Below are 19,034 nucleotides of genomic sequence, written 5' to 3'. Positions count from 1 at the left end.
TAACTCTTTTGTGCTTTTACCAACGCAAACACTTTGAATTCAGGACTTTCACTCTTAGCGGAGTATCTTTGCATCGTGATTTTACCATTTTTACTCGAGTTAGGATCTGAGTATGTCTTCCACCACTGGCGAGGAGGAAGGTGAAAAGCCTCAGACACTTTCCATCAGTCCTTGCCTGCTCGCTGACGATACTGTGTGCAACACCAGAAACGAATTTGAGGAAACAGAGCAGACACGCAGGAGTCTCATTCATGTTTCTTCCTCTTCTTCCAGTGCAGCCCGCAAAGTGCACGTGTGCGTTCATTTGGTGCTTGATGGGTGTGTATGACAGGATGGACTGAAGTTAAAATACTCCACATGTCCTCGCCACATTGCTGACGCAGCCCAGTGTTGTTGTAACTGAGGAAATTATGTCACAAAATACGGAAATCATGAAAAAAAAAAAAAAACAGTTAGTATGCCAATGAACCACATCCTTGCGTGTGGATAAAGCAGCCTCTGCTTGCTTGTTGTTTTTTTGACCTCTACTGTAGTGTCTGGTGTAGGCAGATATATTGTATTTCCCTTATACAGCTCTGCATCTCCAAATCAGTGCATGAAACTCGTCGCCTAAGTGCTGCTCATTGATAAGTGCTACACGGAAAAAAAACGAAAGAGCATACTCAGTCATACAGCCCATCAAGACCTGCAAGCACCAAAAAAATCCTGCCTGGTGCAGTAAAAGTTAAATAAAATAAAATGTCATTTAATGTCCACTACATACATTCACACAAAGTCTTGACTTTTTGAGTCCGTTTTTGCTGGTATCTCAACAGATACAACTCATAAAACAGCAAGACACAGACAGTAATGAAAAATTTTGGGTGAAGAGCAAAGGGCCTGTATGATGCTTTATGTAAAGTAGGTCCCTCTTCAAAAGTTGTTCTTCACAGTCATGCAGAACAAGAGGCTGATGGGCAATGAGCATCACTCTGAAAATCTTGAGCAGGTTATTGTTTGGCAGGTTGTGTCTGAGAGCCAGGAGAAAAGGCCGCGGCAGGAGATGACGACGGTGTTTTATGGCTCTTCTCCTGTCCTCCGCTCGTCGCCGACCTCCCCCGCCTCTGTATCAATCATGTCCAGGTCTGGCTGATCGTCCAGCGCCGTCGCCACTGCTGCTAGTGTTTCCTGCGAGGCGCTGTCACAGCAGGAGCACACCTGGAAAACACAGACAGGTTTAAATGAGGCGTTAACGTGAGAGGGTGAGAGGAACAGGAGAGAGACGTGGGCATTTGAGAACAAAAGAAAGACGAGGTGGGTGCACAACTTGTGTACCAATTTATGCTGAATCATAATCTTAAAATATATTTTACCAGGTTGTTATTACCTGATGTATCCATAAACATGTTGAATGCATCTTTCCTAGAAATAAAAATTGAGCCTCTAAAATCCATCTTCCCAAAATCCAATTTTCCAGCAACATAAATAATAATTAAAAATAAACAACAACAAAAAAACACTTTAACATTCTTAGACAGTAGATTTTCCTGCTGGACATATTTGACTCAAAATCTACATCAGGACATAGATAGATACGGATGTACTTATTATTTATTATTTAATAGAAATCCCAACCAATAAATAGAGAAATTATTCTTTAGGCAATCTTGGAAGACATCATTTCACATATACACACGTCTTTTTTCTGTATTCGACACGATTTAATCCAATTTAAAGTAGTACATTGATTACATTATTCTAGTGACAAATTAGCCAAACTACATCCTAAAGTCGCCCCAGAATGCCCTAGATGTAAGTATACCCCAGTTTCCCTCAGTCATATGTTTTGGTCAAGTCAGTTTCTAGCCCATTTTTGGACTTCTGTTTTTGAAAACTCTCAGTAATAGGCGGCAAAATGATATCCCCTAATCCTTTAACAGCAATTTTTGCAGTAGTCAAGGTCGGGAAAGGGCTTTCTTGCCTCCATAAATGTCTTATATTGCTTTAATGGAAGGGTTAGTCCTCTGACTTATTCTCAGTGGATCCGGGAGGTGAGGCTACTATTGAATTTGGAGAAAGTCATGTACTCTGTACATGGATCAGAGGCGGAAATATTACAAATCCTGGTCATCCATCATTACCAATGTCAAAAACGTGTCTCTAGCATTGACTCTTTTGGTATTCTCAAGACTGCTGACAGGTTCACTGGCTGTTAAACACATGTAGCTCTGACAATGAGTATGATTGAGACTACTCCTCGGTTGGTTGTTAACTCTATTCATATTGTAAGTTATTATTTATTTTAGTTCTTTTTTTTTGTTTTCAGTATTATTTTTTTAGATACATATATATCCATGTAATTCGTGGGGTTTCTCCGGGTGCTGCGGCTTCTTCCCACAGTCCAAAGACATGAAGGTTAACTGGTAACTTTAAATTGCCGGTAGGTGTAAATGTGAGTGTGACTGGTTGTTCGTCTCTATGTGTCGGCCTAGTGATAGACTGGTAACCTGTCCATGGGGTACCCCGCCTCTCACCCAATGTCAGCTGGGATTGGCTCCAGCTCCCCTGCGACCCTCAAAAGATAAGTGGTATAGCTGATGGGTGGATGGACTAGCTTATCTTGAAGAGTCATCACATATAAAGGATGGTGTTTTTAACTGAATGGAGTTTTATTGATTTGAAGAGTCTAAAACTGAACTGAAATAAATATTCTGGTTCTACCTTGATGTCTATGGCCTTGGGTAGACCTCCCTTCTTGATCCAGGGGTGGACATCAATGAGCTCCTTCTTCTGCTCCTCTGAGAAGCGTGGCTGGCTCTTATGCAGCAGCCTCAGCTTCTCCCTGTCCTCTCTGAGCACTCTCTGTATGTCACTGCAGATTCAAGCATACCAAAAAAAAAAAAAAAGCAGATATTCATGAGCTGTTTGTCCCCGCCAATTTCTACAATGCTTTCTGAGAAAAACCATACACTGCTGATTGCCGTCCACAGTCATCGGCTCACAGTCACATTCACAGTCACTATCTGGCTCCTCATCTGACTGTGTGTTAATATACGGGTGCCATCTGGTGGTTAATAACCGTCACTGCAACCATAGAGTTCCAGTGTGAGACACACACACACACACACGCTGATTCTTGTCCCTATTTAGAGACGTTGGCCTCAATAGAAAGTCATGTGTGCTGTCTCTCACGCACAAAGGAGACAATGCAACTGAAGGGGGTACAAACAGTTTACCAAAAACAAGCTGTACAACTTTTAACCCTTTTTGTTTGATCACATAGGGCGGCAATAGTATGCGAGAGACTGGCTCTCTTGGGGTTCCTAATCAGACGCTGTGAGTACATAAATTGGGGATACTCTGGCACTTGTAATGTATTGTGCCAATTTGCAAGTATGGAAACTGAACTTGGCAGCTTTGGCCAATGTCTGTGGGCCTCCAGGTGTATGGTTTTCATTAGCTGCTGAAAACACGGACGACAGGTTGGACTCCTGCCGAGAAACTCATGTCCTCAAAGAGGGAATCAGCTGGCCTCAAAGTTATCCTTAGCGATAGTACCATATCTCACTAGACACCGAGAGGTGTCCGAGCTCTTTTATCTTATACAAATTAAATCAGAGCGCTGGATTTCAGTAACTTGATGGATCATTGATCCCAGAAACTTGTGAGGCAAAAAGCTGGACAGGTTTTTAACAGTTTATCACACTCACTTATTAGTGCGTTGTTGTGTACAGTGAGTTATTTGGGCTAGAGAATCTCCAAATGCTGTATACTGACAAATGTTACGTAACTTTTTGGTGTAGTCCGGGTTAATGATATTACTGCTGCGTGGTGTGTGGAAAATCAAGGAAGAATGTCCAATAAAAGTTGATTTCTTAAAAACCTTTTCATTGTCCTCTAGCGTCTTATTGTGTACAGATAAGTTGAGATCATGACACCTATGTGTTTTCTGCCACCTGGCCGTACACACATCCTCCATAGTCTAACACAGCAACACAGGACCGTTTGACTGGATGCATACCCTCCTAATTCCATAACAAACAGAAGGTTGATAAACTATCAAACAGTAGTGTCTACAGGGCCACTATCCTACTCCTCACTGGCTACACCCCTTTCCTCCTGCTCACCGTGAGGGCAGCTGATAGGTCATCAGGACCTTGTTATCTGTGCTGTCCATGAGAAGCCAGAGCGGGTCCTGCGGTACATACTTGACTGAGTGTTCGCTTTGCTCCATCTCCATGGGCCTTCCATCGCTGCTACTCAAGTGACCTTTGACCTTCTGGCTGTTCTGGGATGAGTCCACGCTGCCAAAGTACTTACTGCTGTTGTTGCTTCCTGAGAACACCCAAACAGCTCAGTATTACGAGTTTGCGAACAAGTTTTTCTTTACTACAAAAAGATTGTAACTTCAAAGGAAAAAGATCATGTGCCAGTGTTAGTTTTTAGCACTGGCACATGATTCTGCTAAGTTTTGTCACAGCTTTGTCAAACTGTGCAACAGCTTATTATGTAATTTAATTAAATATAGTACCTGTGGGTACGATCTGGTAAATTTCTAAACACATTTCTGGTCACATGTGCTTCCATCTGTCAGCACTGTGATATAAATAGCTAACAATGCACCTTTGTGCAGATCAATTAAAAGATGTGAATATCCAAGTAGGACACTTCTTCTTATTCTGGCTTGTATATTGTTAAATATGGGACGATATACATGTTATCCTTCTAAAAGTCAACAGAGAAAAAAAACTAGGAATTGAATATTAAAATTACTGCTGATTTACCCCTGAGGACGTGTGACGTTCACCTTATCTCATGCGATCTATAAGATGTTGAAAGTTAAATTCAGACCTGTTCGACTGCCGGAAGTCCCACTAGCCGATGCTCCACTGGCTGACGTCCTGCTCTTAGATGTCCCGCAGTTGGACGTCCCACTGGCTGAAGTTCCACAGCCGTTAGACGCTGAGCCCATGGACCCCGAGGTGGCCGAGCCTGTGCCAGAACAGGAGTCCTCATGGAGAATGATGTCCAACATGTCGCTGGACAAAGAGTTGGCATCACTGTTGTTCTCGTCGCCACGTGAGCTTGCCTGCAGAAACACAAACATCAAAGCGATACCATTAAAGAGGATCTTGACTTCCTAGCTCTGGCCAACAGACTGTGGTGCTCCCTTCATCTGGTGCATCTTTATAAACCGGGCAGGTGCAGTATCGTGAGTCGTGTTGGATCTTGTCTCTCCATTTTAAGATTCAATTGGGAGTTTATTACTGCAGTGAGCATGGAAAATGGTCCATCTCACCAATCACCTACCGTCAAGGTTGAGCTTAGTTAGGAACTTGACAGTGATCCTGATCCTTCCCCAGCTGGTTTAAAGGATGGCAAATCATTACATTTCTAAATTGGAGTTTGTGCAATACATTTAGGAGTTTGGGAAAAGATTCATGTGTAATAGGCGATAGTTGCAAGCCACTTTGTGCATCTCAGTAGCATCTCAGTACAATACAATACAGAGAAAACAATTTCATGTCCCCTCTGATGCTAAAATAGGATTCCACTGCTAATGTTACTGGTATGGGTCAAGCCATCGAGGCCCTACATGCAAAATCAAAGAGTGGATGTATTGTATGTATGCATAAAGCCATACATACTGTACTACTGTGTACTATAATATGGTTTTAGTTTAACTTGGTCGACATTTAAGTAATTCACTACATCACTTGTTTTGCTAAAGTTTCTCAGTCTCATGCTTTAAGATCAATGCTACCCTATGCGATATGCTTTATTGGACAGACAAAAATAGTGCAGACTATAAATGTAAATCATAAGTCGTGAATAGGGAAAAAGAGAAACTGTTAGAGATACAATTGACATATGGAATCGGGGAGGAATGGGATTGGAGAAGTGTGGAGGTTTTCTGATGAGTCGCCTACCTCTTTGCTGTAAGCCCTCAGTCTAGAGAACACTTTATCCCAAGAAAAACGCTCACAGACACAGGGCGTGCCTTCGCAATACAAGGGTCCAGGTGGACCAAGGAGACTGAGAGATGGCTAAAGGGTGTAAGGGATAATAACATCATGTGTTAACACCCTGGGCCACATTTCATCTGAGGAGTCTAGACTAACTTGACTTTACACATTGCATAGCAATTACAACAGCAAAAAACGGCAATTAAATACTGTGAATAATGTGGCGGGATCACTGTGACGATGGCATTAAATCCCAAAAGGCTGAGAGACATATGATTTAGTGTCTTGGGGGGGGGGCATGCCACAGCCTACCTACAGGGGTCCACACAGCCCACAGTGATAAAGTTCAGCGTTGACAGTTTAAAAAGGTAACAGGTGAAGAATATCAGTGATAGGCATTGGAAGACTTGGGGAGAAAAAGGGAAAGAGAAAGAAGAAAGAAAACAAAAAGAGGTTTATTTCCTTGTCTACCTGCTTCAGCTCTCTCTCCTTGGCCTGGTTGCCACTTGCTCCTTTCTCCCTTTCAGCCGTATTATTCCCTTGTCCTCCAGACGGCAGCACTGTGCTGTCCTGCCTGTCCACGGACAGCTCCAGCTCCAGCAGGTTGAGGGGTGAGCTGCAGCTAGACTGGAACAGAGGTGGGGATGCCTGGCCTACACATCGTCCAGACTGTGGTGTTGAGGGGCGAGACTGGCCCTCCACGGGGGCCACTGGGGTTTCCGAGGATGGAGCTAAGTAGTACGAAGGGGTCAGGTAACCTGCTGGAGGAGCAAAATGGTTCTGGGAGTTGAACTGATTCTGAAAACCAAAGGAAGGTTGAGCTGTGAAGATGCCGTGGCCTGGAAAGGCAGCCTGACCAAAAGGCTGTGTGGGGAAGCACCCAGTCTCTGCGTGGTATACTGGCTGTGGTGGTGTAGGCCCAGGCGCCATTGAAGAGTACATGTAGTTGGGCAGCACTAGAGCCACAACGGGGGTGACCATGGGGGCAGTGTAGGGAGCAGGATGCATGGATGGGGGGCAGGGAGGGGATTGGGTGCCCTGGTTGTCCCCAAAGCCTGTTGGAGAGGCGTCTGTGCGGGTAGCCATGGAAGTGGCTCTGGGGTAAACCTGGAGGGGGTAGCCTGGCATCACAGCAGGGTAGGCAATGGGAAAAGTGGACTGTGATGTGTCGGAAGGAGACCAAGAGGTCTGGTTAAGGCCATGGTTTAGAAGAGGAGGCCGCAGCTGTTGTTGTCTGTGATGGGACACTGTGCTGTCCGAGGACTCGAAGTGCTTCGCTCGCTTCGACTTGCTCTTCTTATTCCTCGTGCCTCTCCGCGTGGTGGTCTCTGCACCGGGTCCCCCCTGCATGCAGGATCGAGCAGCGGGTACAGCTAGAGGGTCAAGTAGAACAAAATTTGTTGGGTGATCTGTGAATTTGACATTTGTCGGTAAGAGGCAAGTATGAGTGGACAATGGCAGAGTATGAGGAAAATTCCAGTTTATTAAAACTTTGGTCTAATTTTTTGTAGTTTTGGCCATTATTTCTGAGAACTTTGAAAACACTATAGTCATCTAAGTAATTTGTGAGACCTCAGCAACATTGCTACAACAAAGTCTGACAGGGCAAGAGCCCTGAGCATTTAGCCAATGATGGTTCCTCACCTGGGCCATCAGCCCCTAATGGGTCACCTGAGATAGGAGACAATGGGAGAGAATAGAGAGCATTGTTCTGCTACACCAATTTACATTCACCTTTTATGAAACTTCCTCTAATCTTTGCTTTTATTGAAAAAAATATGAACAGTTTCACCTTTTTGGGCCTTTTGAACAGTCATTAAAATTAAACAATCTGGGAAGATTAGAGGCCAAAAAAGTTGGAGAGCACTGATCTAAATTACTTCATCTGGAGATAAGACTGAAAGTGAGCAACGTGAAATGTCGATAATAATCCCTCATTGTACAACTGTGATGGATGCTTAAATTATAATTTTGCTGTTGACCATTTTCTCTTCCAAGTAAGTTTGGCTACCTTGGGGGTTTGTTTCGAAACGAATCTGACTGCTTGTGTCTCTTTCCCCGTCTGATTTGTTTTTGGAGATGTTGCCACGCTCCAAGATCTTACAAATTAATTTGGTGAGTCAAAATGTATTAATACAGATTGTAGTGATGCCCAAAATTGTAATAAACCGGATTTATCTTTCTTTTATGATGTGTCGGTGTGGTTGTTCAGTTGTACCATCGCTGGCCATCTGTTGTCTGTGGCGCTCAAGGTAATGAGGGCAGTTTGGTTTGAGTTTTGAGAGTCCACGGAGCTCCTTGAAGCGATACAGAAAGGCCTGCTCTTCCTTATGCGTATGGGCTGCCAAAACCTGCTTGGTCAACCCCAGTTTCTTGTAGGACTCCCTCTCCTGACTGGGAGGCAAAAGAGCACAAGGAGGAGCCCCAGTGGTCTGGAGGGATTCTGCCGTGTCTCCTTTTCCTGGAACATCCTCTATGATCTCTGCATGGATGACAGCAGGAAAAACAACTTTACTGCAAAGTAATGAAATTTGGCATGTTTTTGTGTAATACAGTATTTGCATTGAAAAAAACGATAGCAATGTTGACCAAGCATTGTAGTAGCTTATGTTGAAACACATAATGGACACCATTGAAAAAACACCTTAACAATGAAAATAGAAGAAACACTCAAAGAATCATACAAGTGGGAATCACTTTCAGGACTATCGGAGGCCAGTGGTCAAACGACAAAGCTGTGAAACAATTGCAGTCATTGATGTGTAGTATAACCGATATTATTCACTTATATACTTCGTTTGCCCCAATCACATGTTCGCTGCATCCTGGGGTTGTTCATTTAACCTGGAGTCGGGCTCAATCACTGGCTACAGTGATTACTACAGTGCCTACAGGAAGTACTTCTGTTTTATATTTGTGCTAAATTTACAACAATGTGTAGAGATTTGTTTTGCCTTTCAGTTCATCATTGTCAAAAAAGCTTAAATAACCCAATATGTGCTTGTTGTGAAAGCCGTGAAACAATAAAACATTACATATTCCAAGGGACTGAATTACTGTTTATAGACTGTACATTATAGCGGCCATTGAGCAAGCTGCACTGAATGCAACCTCCCTGATGCTAATTTGCTTATGCTTGTTGCATCCTGGTAGCCAATGAGAACTCAGATGTAGATCTGTAGTACTGCGATAAAGCGCTTTCCAATAAACATTAGACTTGGATTATTATCAGTCTTGCCATTTCTGTCTAACTTCATCACTTACATGCATAATAACTTTCACTGCATCCTAACAATGAGACAAATGCAAGACTAGATTATCATGAGTAGCTTTGTTTTTGTTATGGACTGCAACTTTAACACTCAATTTTTTCAATGAAGGAAACTGATGATGATTAAAAATGGGAAGGAGAGCAGCCACTAATGTATCACACATTCTTAAAAGTTTCTACATGAGGCTGAAAAAAATTGTTATCACCATCATTGCAGTTATTTTGGACGGGACCCAATAACCCTGCAACTAAAAACTTTAAATAGTGCAAGTGTTTGAGATATAGTCTGCCAAGCATCTGGACACACACTCACACGCGCGAGCGAGCGAAGACATTGAGACAGAAGCGCGTACACATACAGGTGTTAAGTTGCGTTTACAGTGCTGTGAAAAACCATTTGCCCCTTCCCCAATTTTTTCTATTAGTCAATATCTGCCACACTGAGTAGTTTCAGATCTTCAAAATGTAACATTAGACATCTGATACCTTCGTGTAATAAATATGCAACAACAGATGAAATCAGGTTGGCAGTAAATACTTTTTCATGACACTGTACCTGACTCTGGTTGAGGTTTCTTGTCCCCAACATGCACTATGGTGCTACTGTAGCTACACTGGCTGGTTATGGACACCACACTTTCTGGTTTGTTAGGTACAGGCAGGGGCAGCGAACTGCCCACTACCGCTGTGGCCGCGTCACTGGACTTTTTGTCTCGATCATCCAAAGCGGAGAGACCAGACTGATCATTCAACAAGGCTGGTTCTGCCAAAGAGAACAGAAAACAAGAGCTACTGACAAGGTACTGGCATTGTAGAGTCAGAGAGAGAAGATTAAAGGGCAGTGTGTGAAGGCCTCAGAAGGCCATGTCTTTGTATGATGAGGTGACAGTAATAGTCTATGAACTGAAGAAGTGCCACATACCTTCAGACACCTGCATGTTGTTGGATCCTTTCTGTTTGTCCTCATCCGAGTTAGAGGATGTGGTGTTAGAGGAAGACTGACACTTCCTCTTCATGGTGAGGGGAACATTGCAGCTCTCCAAGTACCTACAGGAATCATAACAATACACTGATGAGTTTCTGCATTATAGCCATCTAGTATTATCAACTACTTATCTGCAAGAGTAAAAAAACATCACAAAACAAGTGGAGAAGCATTTTCGGTTAGTGAAAGACACATCAGAGGTTAATTTTGAGTCAAAGGTTTTCTGCGTTTGATTTTATGTAAACCTTATTTTTGATGCATTTTAATTAGTTTCCAGGGATTGCATTTACCATACTTATTTCATGTCCCGGGGTGGATAACCTATAACAATTAAGTGTAAAAGGCTGGATAAACATTGCGTCCTATACAGGATAATCCAGGATCATGGCTACCATTCCCCAGGATCATGGCTACCATTCCCCAAATACATGGCTAGCTTTCTACCTGATGACACTGTCCAAACAGCTGATCTGCTGGTAGGAGTAGACAGACTGATCATTGAAGGTCAACTCCTCCTGGAAAGATGCACTACTCTCCTCCATAGTTGACCTGGTCTCCCTCCGGTTGCGAGGAGCGGCCGAGTGTTTGGGCCGCACCACCGCTGGGCTCTTCTGTACAGACTCTATTGGAGAGACGTCAGGAGTTAGGGGACGAGTGCAGGATGGAGTCACTTGTACAAAAAATATGACATTTTAAAAACAACTGAGTCACAAAAAGACACATCAGCTTTCCTACTCTCTTTACGGCTTAGATACACTGTCAAGTATTTAAACACTAATAAGCAGACATTTATCAGCCGAACTTACTGCTATTACTTTTTTTGTAGTCTGGTTTGGTTGTCTGCTGCTCCTGGCTCTTCTGAAGGTGAATACCCTTGCAGATTTCCTGAAAGGTTCGCTGTGAAATAAAAACACAAGACTCAAGAGTCTGTATAATTTATGGTAAAGAAGGTTCAATCTGTTGTAGAATTTAAGATACGAGGTTCTATTGACATTTTATTTATTCCAAACAGTCCAGTAACGTACAACTAATTGGAACAAATTCAACTTGGTTACATTAATTTCAATAACGTGAATAATTTTAACTCTGAAGGTAACGTAAAATGATCCTGCCATACAGTCTAATAACAATCAGGCTGTCAGAGTTACTGTGAAAAGTCAAACTACCCAGTATGGACTATTTTTGTATAATCCTGTCCAAGTATGGCCACCTGGACTGGAACACACTGTACTGAACTGCAAGTATTTGGGGTTACTCACGGGTCGGGCTTTGCTGCTCACTTCCTCCTCCTCCTCCCGTCGCATCTTGTTGTTCAGGCTCTCACTAGAGGAGGACATGGCCAGAAGGTGGTCATTGCTGTTCAGACTATCGTAGCCGCTGGACCCACTGTTATGAACCGGCTGATCAAAGATAAAGAGAGGGGAGAAGGAGATTGAAAAAGAGGAGATGGAGAAATTGAGTCGCAAGGCACAGAGGATGTAGAACTGCCTAAAATAATCCACGTGTCGCTCTACTTTTTTGGTTAGACGTTTGGTCCCTTTTTGGTCTGAAGGTCTTAACGTTGCTCTTCCGCTCTGTTGTGATCTTTTTTTTTTATTCTTTTAATTTAATTTAATTTGTTTTGGTTTTTTTTGTAACTAGCTAGTTACCTTTCTATGATCTATCATGGCTTAAATAACCCACCTTCTTTTATAATCCATACCTTACCTCCTAAATTTCTTTCATTTCTTAACTTCTCTCACCTGTAGCAGGAGGCGGTGGATCTGCTCAGTAATCTCCTGGATGTCACTGTCCGAAGTCTTCATCTCGCCGACAGGGGACACCGGAGCCACGAAAACATCTTCATTCACAGGGCCCCTGTTAGAAAACAAGAAACATCAGTTGATGGAGATCCATCAAACAGCTTTGAACTTTAGTTCAACGCTTGTTTCTTTCTTCGTGATTCACATGTATGACAGACTATGTAGCCACTCAGATATTACAAGAATAATACTCACATGCGGACTTTGTGTCTCCCGATGACAAACGAGACTTTGCGGCTCCAGGGGTTGACAAAACTGGACCAGCTAGTGTCTACCATGATGTATTCTCCGTTTCGTGCTAAGAACCGGATGGATGAGTGGTCAAATGGCTGCCCTGCGTACTGGAGGACTGCAGACGAAGCCACAAAAACATATTTAGAACACTGTGGGGACAGATTTCCGGCAGACATAGGAAATTCTTTCTTCATCTTTTTAATTCTGTGGACCCACTCTTTCTGTGAATGGCCAGCATGATCGGTCGGTCGTTGGGATGCAGGTGCAGGAGGACTGGTGTGCCAATCAGGTCCTGGGGGAGGTACCCGAGAAGAGGAACCGCCCTGATACAAACAAAACATATATTATCTCAGTTAGTAGCTAGCAATGGTAAAAAATGTACGATCCTTGTATAGCTCTGTGCAATTACTCAAGGTTTTTTAGCTCAGCAGTAAAAGGATTCCTGCCATGCCTTACCGCTCATCCACATCCTGGAACACACAACCTGGAGTGTGTGTGGTGGTGAAGATGCGCTTGTCTGTTGGAATTCTGGGAGCTTTAAGGAAGAGAAAAAAGATTGTTATTAAATAGTTGTATGTTTTACCCAAAAAGAATTGGGACTATTCCATTATCTTTCAAAAGTCATGAACCTTTAGCAGGAGTAAAAACTAGGGGTAGGTCTAACTTCTAATTTAACACATAATTTCTACTTTAAATTATTCATATTTTCCCCAGCCCCTAAGTTCCCAATTTTGGTTACAATGTACGCTAACAGTGAGTGTGCAGTTTGACTATTTCTGAAAAAATTAACAGAAGTTAACAGTGGCTGGAAACCTCCATAAAGCAAGCAGATATGTGAGTAATCGGCATTTTTCATAATGCTTTTCTGAGATTTTTGTCTAAATCATACGTTGTCTTCCAAAACCTGCAGTCAGGTTCTTACCATCATAACCAGAGTGAACCCTCTCAGCCAGGAGGAGGCAGCAGAACTGGTCTTCAGCATGTACTGTGTCTTGAACCTTCATCAGGTAGGGTGTCATGCGAAATGGATAGTACTGCAGGTCGCCCTCACACTCCTTCCCACCACTGTAAAATAGAGAGAAAAAGAGTTCAATTAAACCAAATCAAATAAGGATGGTCTATTCTATAAAAGTATTCACAAATACTCTCAATCTTGGCTCATGGATTTGGGATTTTAAGATTCTGAACACATTGGGGGCGCTGTGTAGCTATTTTTCCATCCATATCTGTGTACAGTTAATGAGAATGAGCAAATGTTGATGTGTACATTCTTAAATTTCTGTTATTGTGAGTTTGGGACCTCAGGTGTGATGATGTTTTTGCAGACATCGTCAGACCTACATCAGATGACCACGAAGATCAGATTTAAGGTTTGTAATCACAAAAATAACAAAGTCAATGGAACTACTAACAGATATAATAAGGTGTGGGTGTGTGTGTGTGTGTGAGTCTGTCTGCTTATATGGATAACACTGGCCTGGAAAAAGCATCCGATTACAGTCTAAACGCTTATGATGTCACAAAATAATTGACAAGCATCTAGAGTAGAATGAAATTATGAATAAAGAACACAAACAGATACGAGTAGCAGATGGCCTGACAACATGTTTGAACCAAGACCCACTCACCTGATACGACAGAAGAAGGATTTCTCCTGCATGCAGTCAGGCGGGGATGATTCTGAAAAGGGGAATAAAATGTTTTGATTCAAAAGCAACAGGATTCGGCCAAATGCTAGTTGGTATCTCAGCTCCTGCACGCGGTCAAGCTTTGATTAATTCCATTAAAAAACATTATATTGGAGCGCACATCTGCACTTAAAGTGCAATGAATTTACGCAATGAGTTGGGTTCTTTATTTAGTTCCAGGCATATGGGAGACAAATCACAACAGAAAAAGTGCAGCTCTGGGTCTGGTGTGCAGAAAAGGTTAAAGGTAACAGACCAACAAGTCAATCTGGGCATTACCGGTTAAGCTGGAGACGATATAATGAGCTCTCTGAGTTTCTGAAGCAAAGGCAGAAAATCGGAAGAGGTCAATAAGCTTTCCATGTGAAATAAAGACATAATTTGTGCATTCGGACTGTTCCTGGAGAATTAGGTTTCCAATCTTTCCTTTTAATGTCTGAGACAGCTCAGTCTATTCTATCCAGCTTAGTTGAAAGGGACATAAATTATCAGTTTTATGAATGACTAAGGTCAGGTCGACATGAACTTCCAGGCTGTGCTTTCCTGACTTGTTGCTAGACAAATTTCTAAGGAACTGTCCCAAAATCTCAGTCATTTTTGCATCTTCAATACACTTTTTTATGTATAAAAAGTACTTTTAAGAATACTCAAAGACAGTGCAAATGAAGTAACAAGGTTTTGTGGTGCAGATGTTACCAGTCCTTCGCAGCGTTTGGAAGCTGCCTGACGACTCCTCTGATAAACATTCTTCACATATGTTTGCACTTGATTGTTCTGTTTCTCCATTTTGTAACTGTTATTTCTGTCTACTCTGGATACACAGCATCTATTGAGAATCTGTCTGTCCTGGAAGAGAGCTTCCTTCTGTTGGTCTTCCTGAGGTTTCTCCCCTTTTTTTCCTGATCTGGATCAAAGTTCTAAGGATAGAGGGTGTCCTCTGTTGTAGACAAAAATTTGTGACTTTGTGCCATATAAATAAAATCAACTTGAATTGTTATTCTCATGAGCGCAATTATGACCAAAGATGCCCTCGATGGGATTATTGATATTGTGTCTGCCCAGAGTTGGGTAGTTTTTGTACCTGCTCCAGTGCACATGCTCCAGGAGGGCAGGCGGTAAGGCGTCGTGAAGCTGTAAAACACGCCAACATCCTGCGGTGTCAAGAACTCCACAAACTTGCTGTTCTTGAACACGTCCCTTTTGCAGTTGAGGATGGAGGCAGCCTGATCAGAAATGTAGACGATCCTTCCTGTGATGAGAGACACTGCTACTGCAAAAATGTCCTGTTGAGGACACAAAATCCAAACTTTGGGATGAGTGAGGAAACTTTTACCCCACCGCACAAACACAATAACTTAAAGTTTTGTTGTTCAAAACATTCATTGATCAAACAAAATTAATTGCTTTAAGGGAAGAGTGCATTTACTGAATCATCAAAGCATTCATCGGTAAATTCAGTGATAGAAATTAAATATCAGTATTATTTCGAAAACAATTCAATTACTCACATTGTTTTTGAGGGTGTATTCAGAAGTAATACTGTCTATTTCCTCTATTGTATAAGAAGATACATCCAGGCCTGAAGGCTGACTGTCATTGATCATCAGAAGCTGGTAATACTCCTCATTGGCTGCAAAAGCAGATAGTGTACAATGACTTGTCAAAGTCTGATCAAAACATATACAAGCAATAGCAAATAGATGGAATGTGGAAACAGATATTTTCATGAAAACAATCATGATGAACCTGGGAAAGGAGTCAAATAAAAAGCTGGTCTACTAATACTGACATTTTTTAATGATGAAAAATGTCTCAGTTCTACACTAAATCGCATCATATTCTTTAACAGCCAAGCTGACGACTTTACTGTTGAACCTCCATCCGCCCATTTCTATCTGTAAACATTCAGACAGGGTAGAATTTTGCATTTATGGACCATCACGCGTAGGACTGCCTACTAAAACGTTCCCTCCTGCTCCAAATATGTCTTTATTGCTTTTTTTTGCTTCACCATTAGCTCCTAAGACTTTTTGAGAATCAAAGAGCTACAGTACATTTATGCATTTACTCATGAATGGCTCATAAAGATCCAAAATGTGAATAGGAACAGACCACAAAAACACAGAAATGTGTTCTTGTAGAGGATGGCAGTAACACACAAGACAGAAGCACAGAGAAGAGTGATGCTAAATGCACTTTACCTTCCACCTGTTTGACACAGCGCAGCGCGTACTTGAGGGCATTCAATGTGGAGGACTTGTTATTGTGTCTCTTCTCAGCAGGCAGGTGAAGTTTCAGGTCTTTCAGGGTTTTAATCACCTCTTTCTGGGTCTTGGCTTTGGCAGACTCTTGACTACTGCAAGTTGCACAGTGAAAAGCAAGTGCACAGCGGCAAGTCAGATACTGTATCAAGGAAAACAGTCCCTCGAAAAAAGATTAAATAAAGGAAATAGCAATAACTTACAATTTTTCTTTTTCTAATCAGCATTGATGGTAAACTACGAATGAGACCGTGAGGTGACAACAAATGTTTTCAGTCACCGCACTTACCTGCAGCCGCTGGTTGAGGGGTTGTCCTGCTCTGAGCTCAGCAGACTGAAGGCGTTTGAGCTGCTGGGAGGAGATGGACTGTGGGAGTTCGAGCTGCGGGGGACAAGGACAACTGAACATTACGCAACATGATTTCGGAAAAAAATTGGTTAAAATACCCCAAAGACACACAAAATGAAGAGGGAGAGAGAGACAACTGATTCTAATTCAGTCAAACTGATTTGAAATCCTCCCTCACTAAATTAAAGTTTACCAAAAATACATAATGAAACAGTAGACTGACAAGTACAGTACAAAATGTTGTCATATTTTTCTGATATTTCTGAAGCACAAATTTCACACATTAAACACATGCATCTCCTCCTCACACTGCTGAGACACCTAACGTCGCTAAGTTACCCGATAATAATATTAAAAAAGGGAAATAGTAAAAAAAAGGTTTTACTCATTTTCACAATAGGTGAGCCGAAAAAAGATCAGCTGATTTCTGCCTTTCTGAAAGTGAATGGGGAACAGTGTGCATGCAGCTTCACCTCTCAATTAGAAACCAGGCAATAAAAGAAACCACACTTCAAATCTGAGGTCAATCTTACCTCCCTGAGGACTTTAAGTATATCTGTAGCTCGAAGGCTGCACAGCAAGATGGTACCAATACAGTAACAATTAGGTGCCTAAATACAACCGGGAACAGGGGTGCTGCTGGAAGATCTGGGGTCAAGAACAACAGCTCTCTTGGTGCAATAAAACAGTAAATATCTATAATCCTTGTTTGTTCCAGGCCCCATATCTGACTTTGGGACCTCTACCCTTCAGTGCCCCAGACTGAGAGTATTTAGGCTATAAAAAAAAAAAAAAAAAAAAAAAGAATTACTTGTTCAACCAAATAGCATTGAGTATGCGTTTATAAGTGAGAAACCAAGCATGTTTATTGACACAGATTATCTTTCCCATGCTTGAGTAAGTTCCTTTATGGACAAACAGAACCATGATAAGTGAGTCCCATATCATTTTGGTTAAAGCCCAATATTTGCGCTGCCGTTTTTTTCTTCAGGAAATTGTACCAGGTTTAAATACAAAAAAACGGTCCGATGGCCTCATTTCTTCCTAAGCCAGTTTACTAAAAGTAAATTTGGAAAAAAAGTTATACATATTGAAGTAAATCTTTACTTGTAAAGAGTGAACGTTCATTCTAGACTTTAACAGGAGCTTGACAAAAGTAGTTTGCTTAGTTGTCATGATAACGTCCTTGTGTCATGATCACCACCACCATGGCAAAACCCGTTATCGCACAACTGAAGCTGCATGCAGCTGAAGAGTATGTGTGTGTGTGTGTGTGTGTGTGTGTGTGTGTGTGTGTGTGTGTGTGTGTGTGTGTGTGTGTGTGTGTGTGTGTGTGTGTGTGTGTGTTGGAGATCCACTGCATTAACCTACGAGCTTAACACTGCACTAATACACTAAAATCAAGAGCTCTCAGAGACACTGACTCACCTGAGCTACAAAAGAAGTTACTATGAATAACCTGCTTACCTGGCTGAGAATAGCAAACACCTTTACAAATAGCCTCTCCAAGCACAAGCAGGTATCTAATTCTGCCAAATATAGCCCTCAGTGCTCAAGGATGCAACAGCTGGTTTTAGACTGGACAGACTGAACGCGTATTAGCGTGAGACTTAAAAACCCTTTATCAGAGTAGTCTAATTCGCTATGTGGTAGTAAGTCTGTGTGCCACTCTCTGTGGACACGTGTTATCGAAACAGGAGGCTAAAAGCGGCAGAGGGCAGAGGAGCTTCTGTTTTAGTTTCCACTCTGTGCACGACATTTCTCTGCCCAAGGTGAAGATCGGGGCAAGGTGGCTTTTGTGTAATCACGGGTCGGTTTAAATAGAGCTTTCTCACGATGGACATTTTGGGCTGTCAAAACCAACCTCTGCCCAATTTCCATAATACATAGAAAGTGAGAGATTCGTGTTAAAATGGGAAGTTTTGAGCATGCAATGTATTCACACAGTCAGGTGACGAATATTTAAAAATGTCAGTACACCTATCAAACCTAATGAACCTTGGAGACTGCTGCTGATGGATATAAGTGTCCCACAACGTAAATCACAAGGGAAAAAGGGGAGCAACCCTAAATGGTAGTGACACTTCAAAATTGCCATTTGATTGATGTATTACATCATCTCCTGTCAATACAGAACATAAAGTACAATAGTGTATTGCATACTACCTGTAACTAGGAAAGCATAAAGTGCATAATGTATGCTATAAGTGTCTGGTATGGAGTTGGCTAATAATGATAATAATGCCTACATTCTGTTTGGGTACTCCATAGGCTTTTTTTAAGGGGAGACATTTTGACACAGTCACGGTAGGAAAAGGTTTAAATAATCAATGTAATGACGGCTGAATTCCATTTAGCTGCTTGAGTTTCATTATCTGAGTATTTTTCATGCTGGTTCACTGTCACACTGCCATGGCTTACTGGCACACTTGAATAGAGCAGAGCCATTGTTCATGTTATTAGGAACAGCTGTGCTTTCCCCACTATGACAAGTCAAAA

General features: G+C 42.0%; 1 protein-coding gene across 5 annotated transcripts in view; it reads right to left on the bottom strand.

Annotated features, from left to right (window-relative positions):
* Positions 1–724: 724 nt before the first annotated feature.
* per2 (period circadian clock 2) overlaps positions 725–19,034 on the bottom strand; it is a 35,421-nt gene continuing 17,111 nt past the window's right edge. Inside the window, exons 3-24 of one of the 5 annotated variants that reach the window (XM_040144675.1) lie at positions 16,476–16,568; positions 16,127–16,281; positions 15,434–15,555; positions 15,007–15,208; positions 13,866–13,917; positions 13,160–13,302; positions 12,694–12,772; positions 12,454–12,560; positions 12,199–12,352; positions 11,944–12,058; positions 11,461–11,601; positions 11,008–11,098; positions 10,646–10,823; positions 10,139–10,263; positions 9,773–9,979; positions 8,164–8,427; positions 6,417–7,318; positions 5,910–6,026; positions 4,831–5,068; positions 4,107–4,314; positions 2,701–2,851; positions 725–1,197 (exon numbers count right to left, since the gene is read on the bottom strand). In XM_040144675.1, coding sequence (XP_040000609.1) covers positions 1,057–1,197; positions 2,701–2,851; positions 4,107–4,314; positions 4,831–5,068; positions 5,910–6,026; positions 6,417–7,318; positions 8,164–8,427; positions 9,773–9,979; positions 10,139–10,263; positions 10,646–10,823; positions 11,008–11,098; positions 11,461–11,601; positions 11,944–12,058; positions 12,199–12,352; positions 12,454–12,560; positions 12,694–12,772; positions 13,160–13,302; positions 13,866–13,917; positions 15,007–15,208; positions 15,434–15,555; positions 16,127–16,281; positions 16,476–16,568 — 3,985 coding nt within the window. In that variant the 3' untranslated portion in view covers positions 725–1,056. The remainder of the gene's footprint in view (positions 1,198–2,700; positions 2,852–4,106; positions 4,315–4,830; positions 5,069–5,909; positions 6,027–6,416; positions 7,319–8,163; positions 8,428–9,772; positions 9,980–10,138; positions 10,264–10,645; positions 10,824–11,007; positions 11,099–11,460; positions 11,602–11,943; positions 12,059–12,198; positions 12,353–12,453; positions 12,561–12,693; positions 12,773–13,159; positions 13,303–13,865; positions 13,918–15,006; positions 15,209–15,433; positions 15,556–16,126; positions 16,282–16,475; positions 16,569–19,034) is intronic. The other 4 variants (XM_040144677.1, XM_040144676.1, XM_040144679.1 and 1 more) reach the window with 4 other exon arrangements.

This window comes from Xiphias gladius, chromosome 14 (genome assembly GCF_016859285.1).
Source record: "Xiphias gladius isolate SHS-SW01 ecotype Sanya breed wild chromosome 14, ASM1685928v1, whole genome shotgun sequence".
Classification (NCBI taxonomy): domain Eukaryota; kingdom Metazoa; phylum Chordata; class Actinopteri; order Istiophoriformes; family Xiphiidae; genus Xiphias; species Xiphias gladius.
The sequence above is the reverse complement of the archived record's forward strand: the minus strand, read 5'-3'. Positions and strand labels throughout refer to the sequence as shown.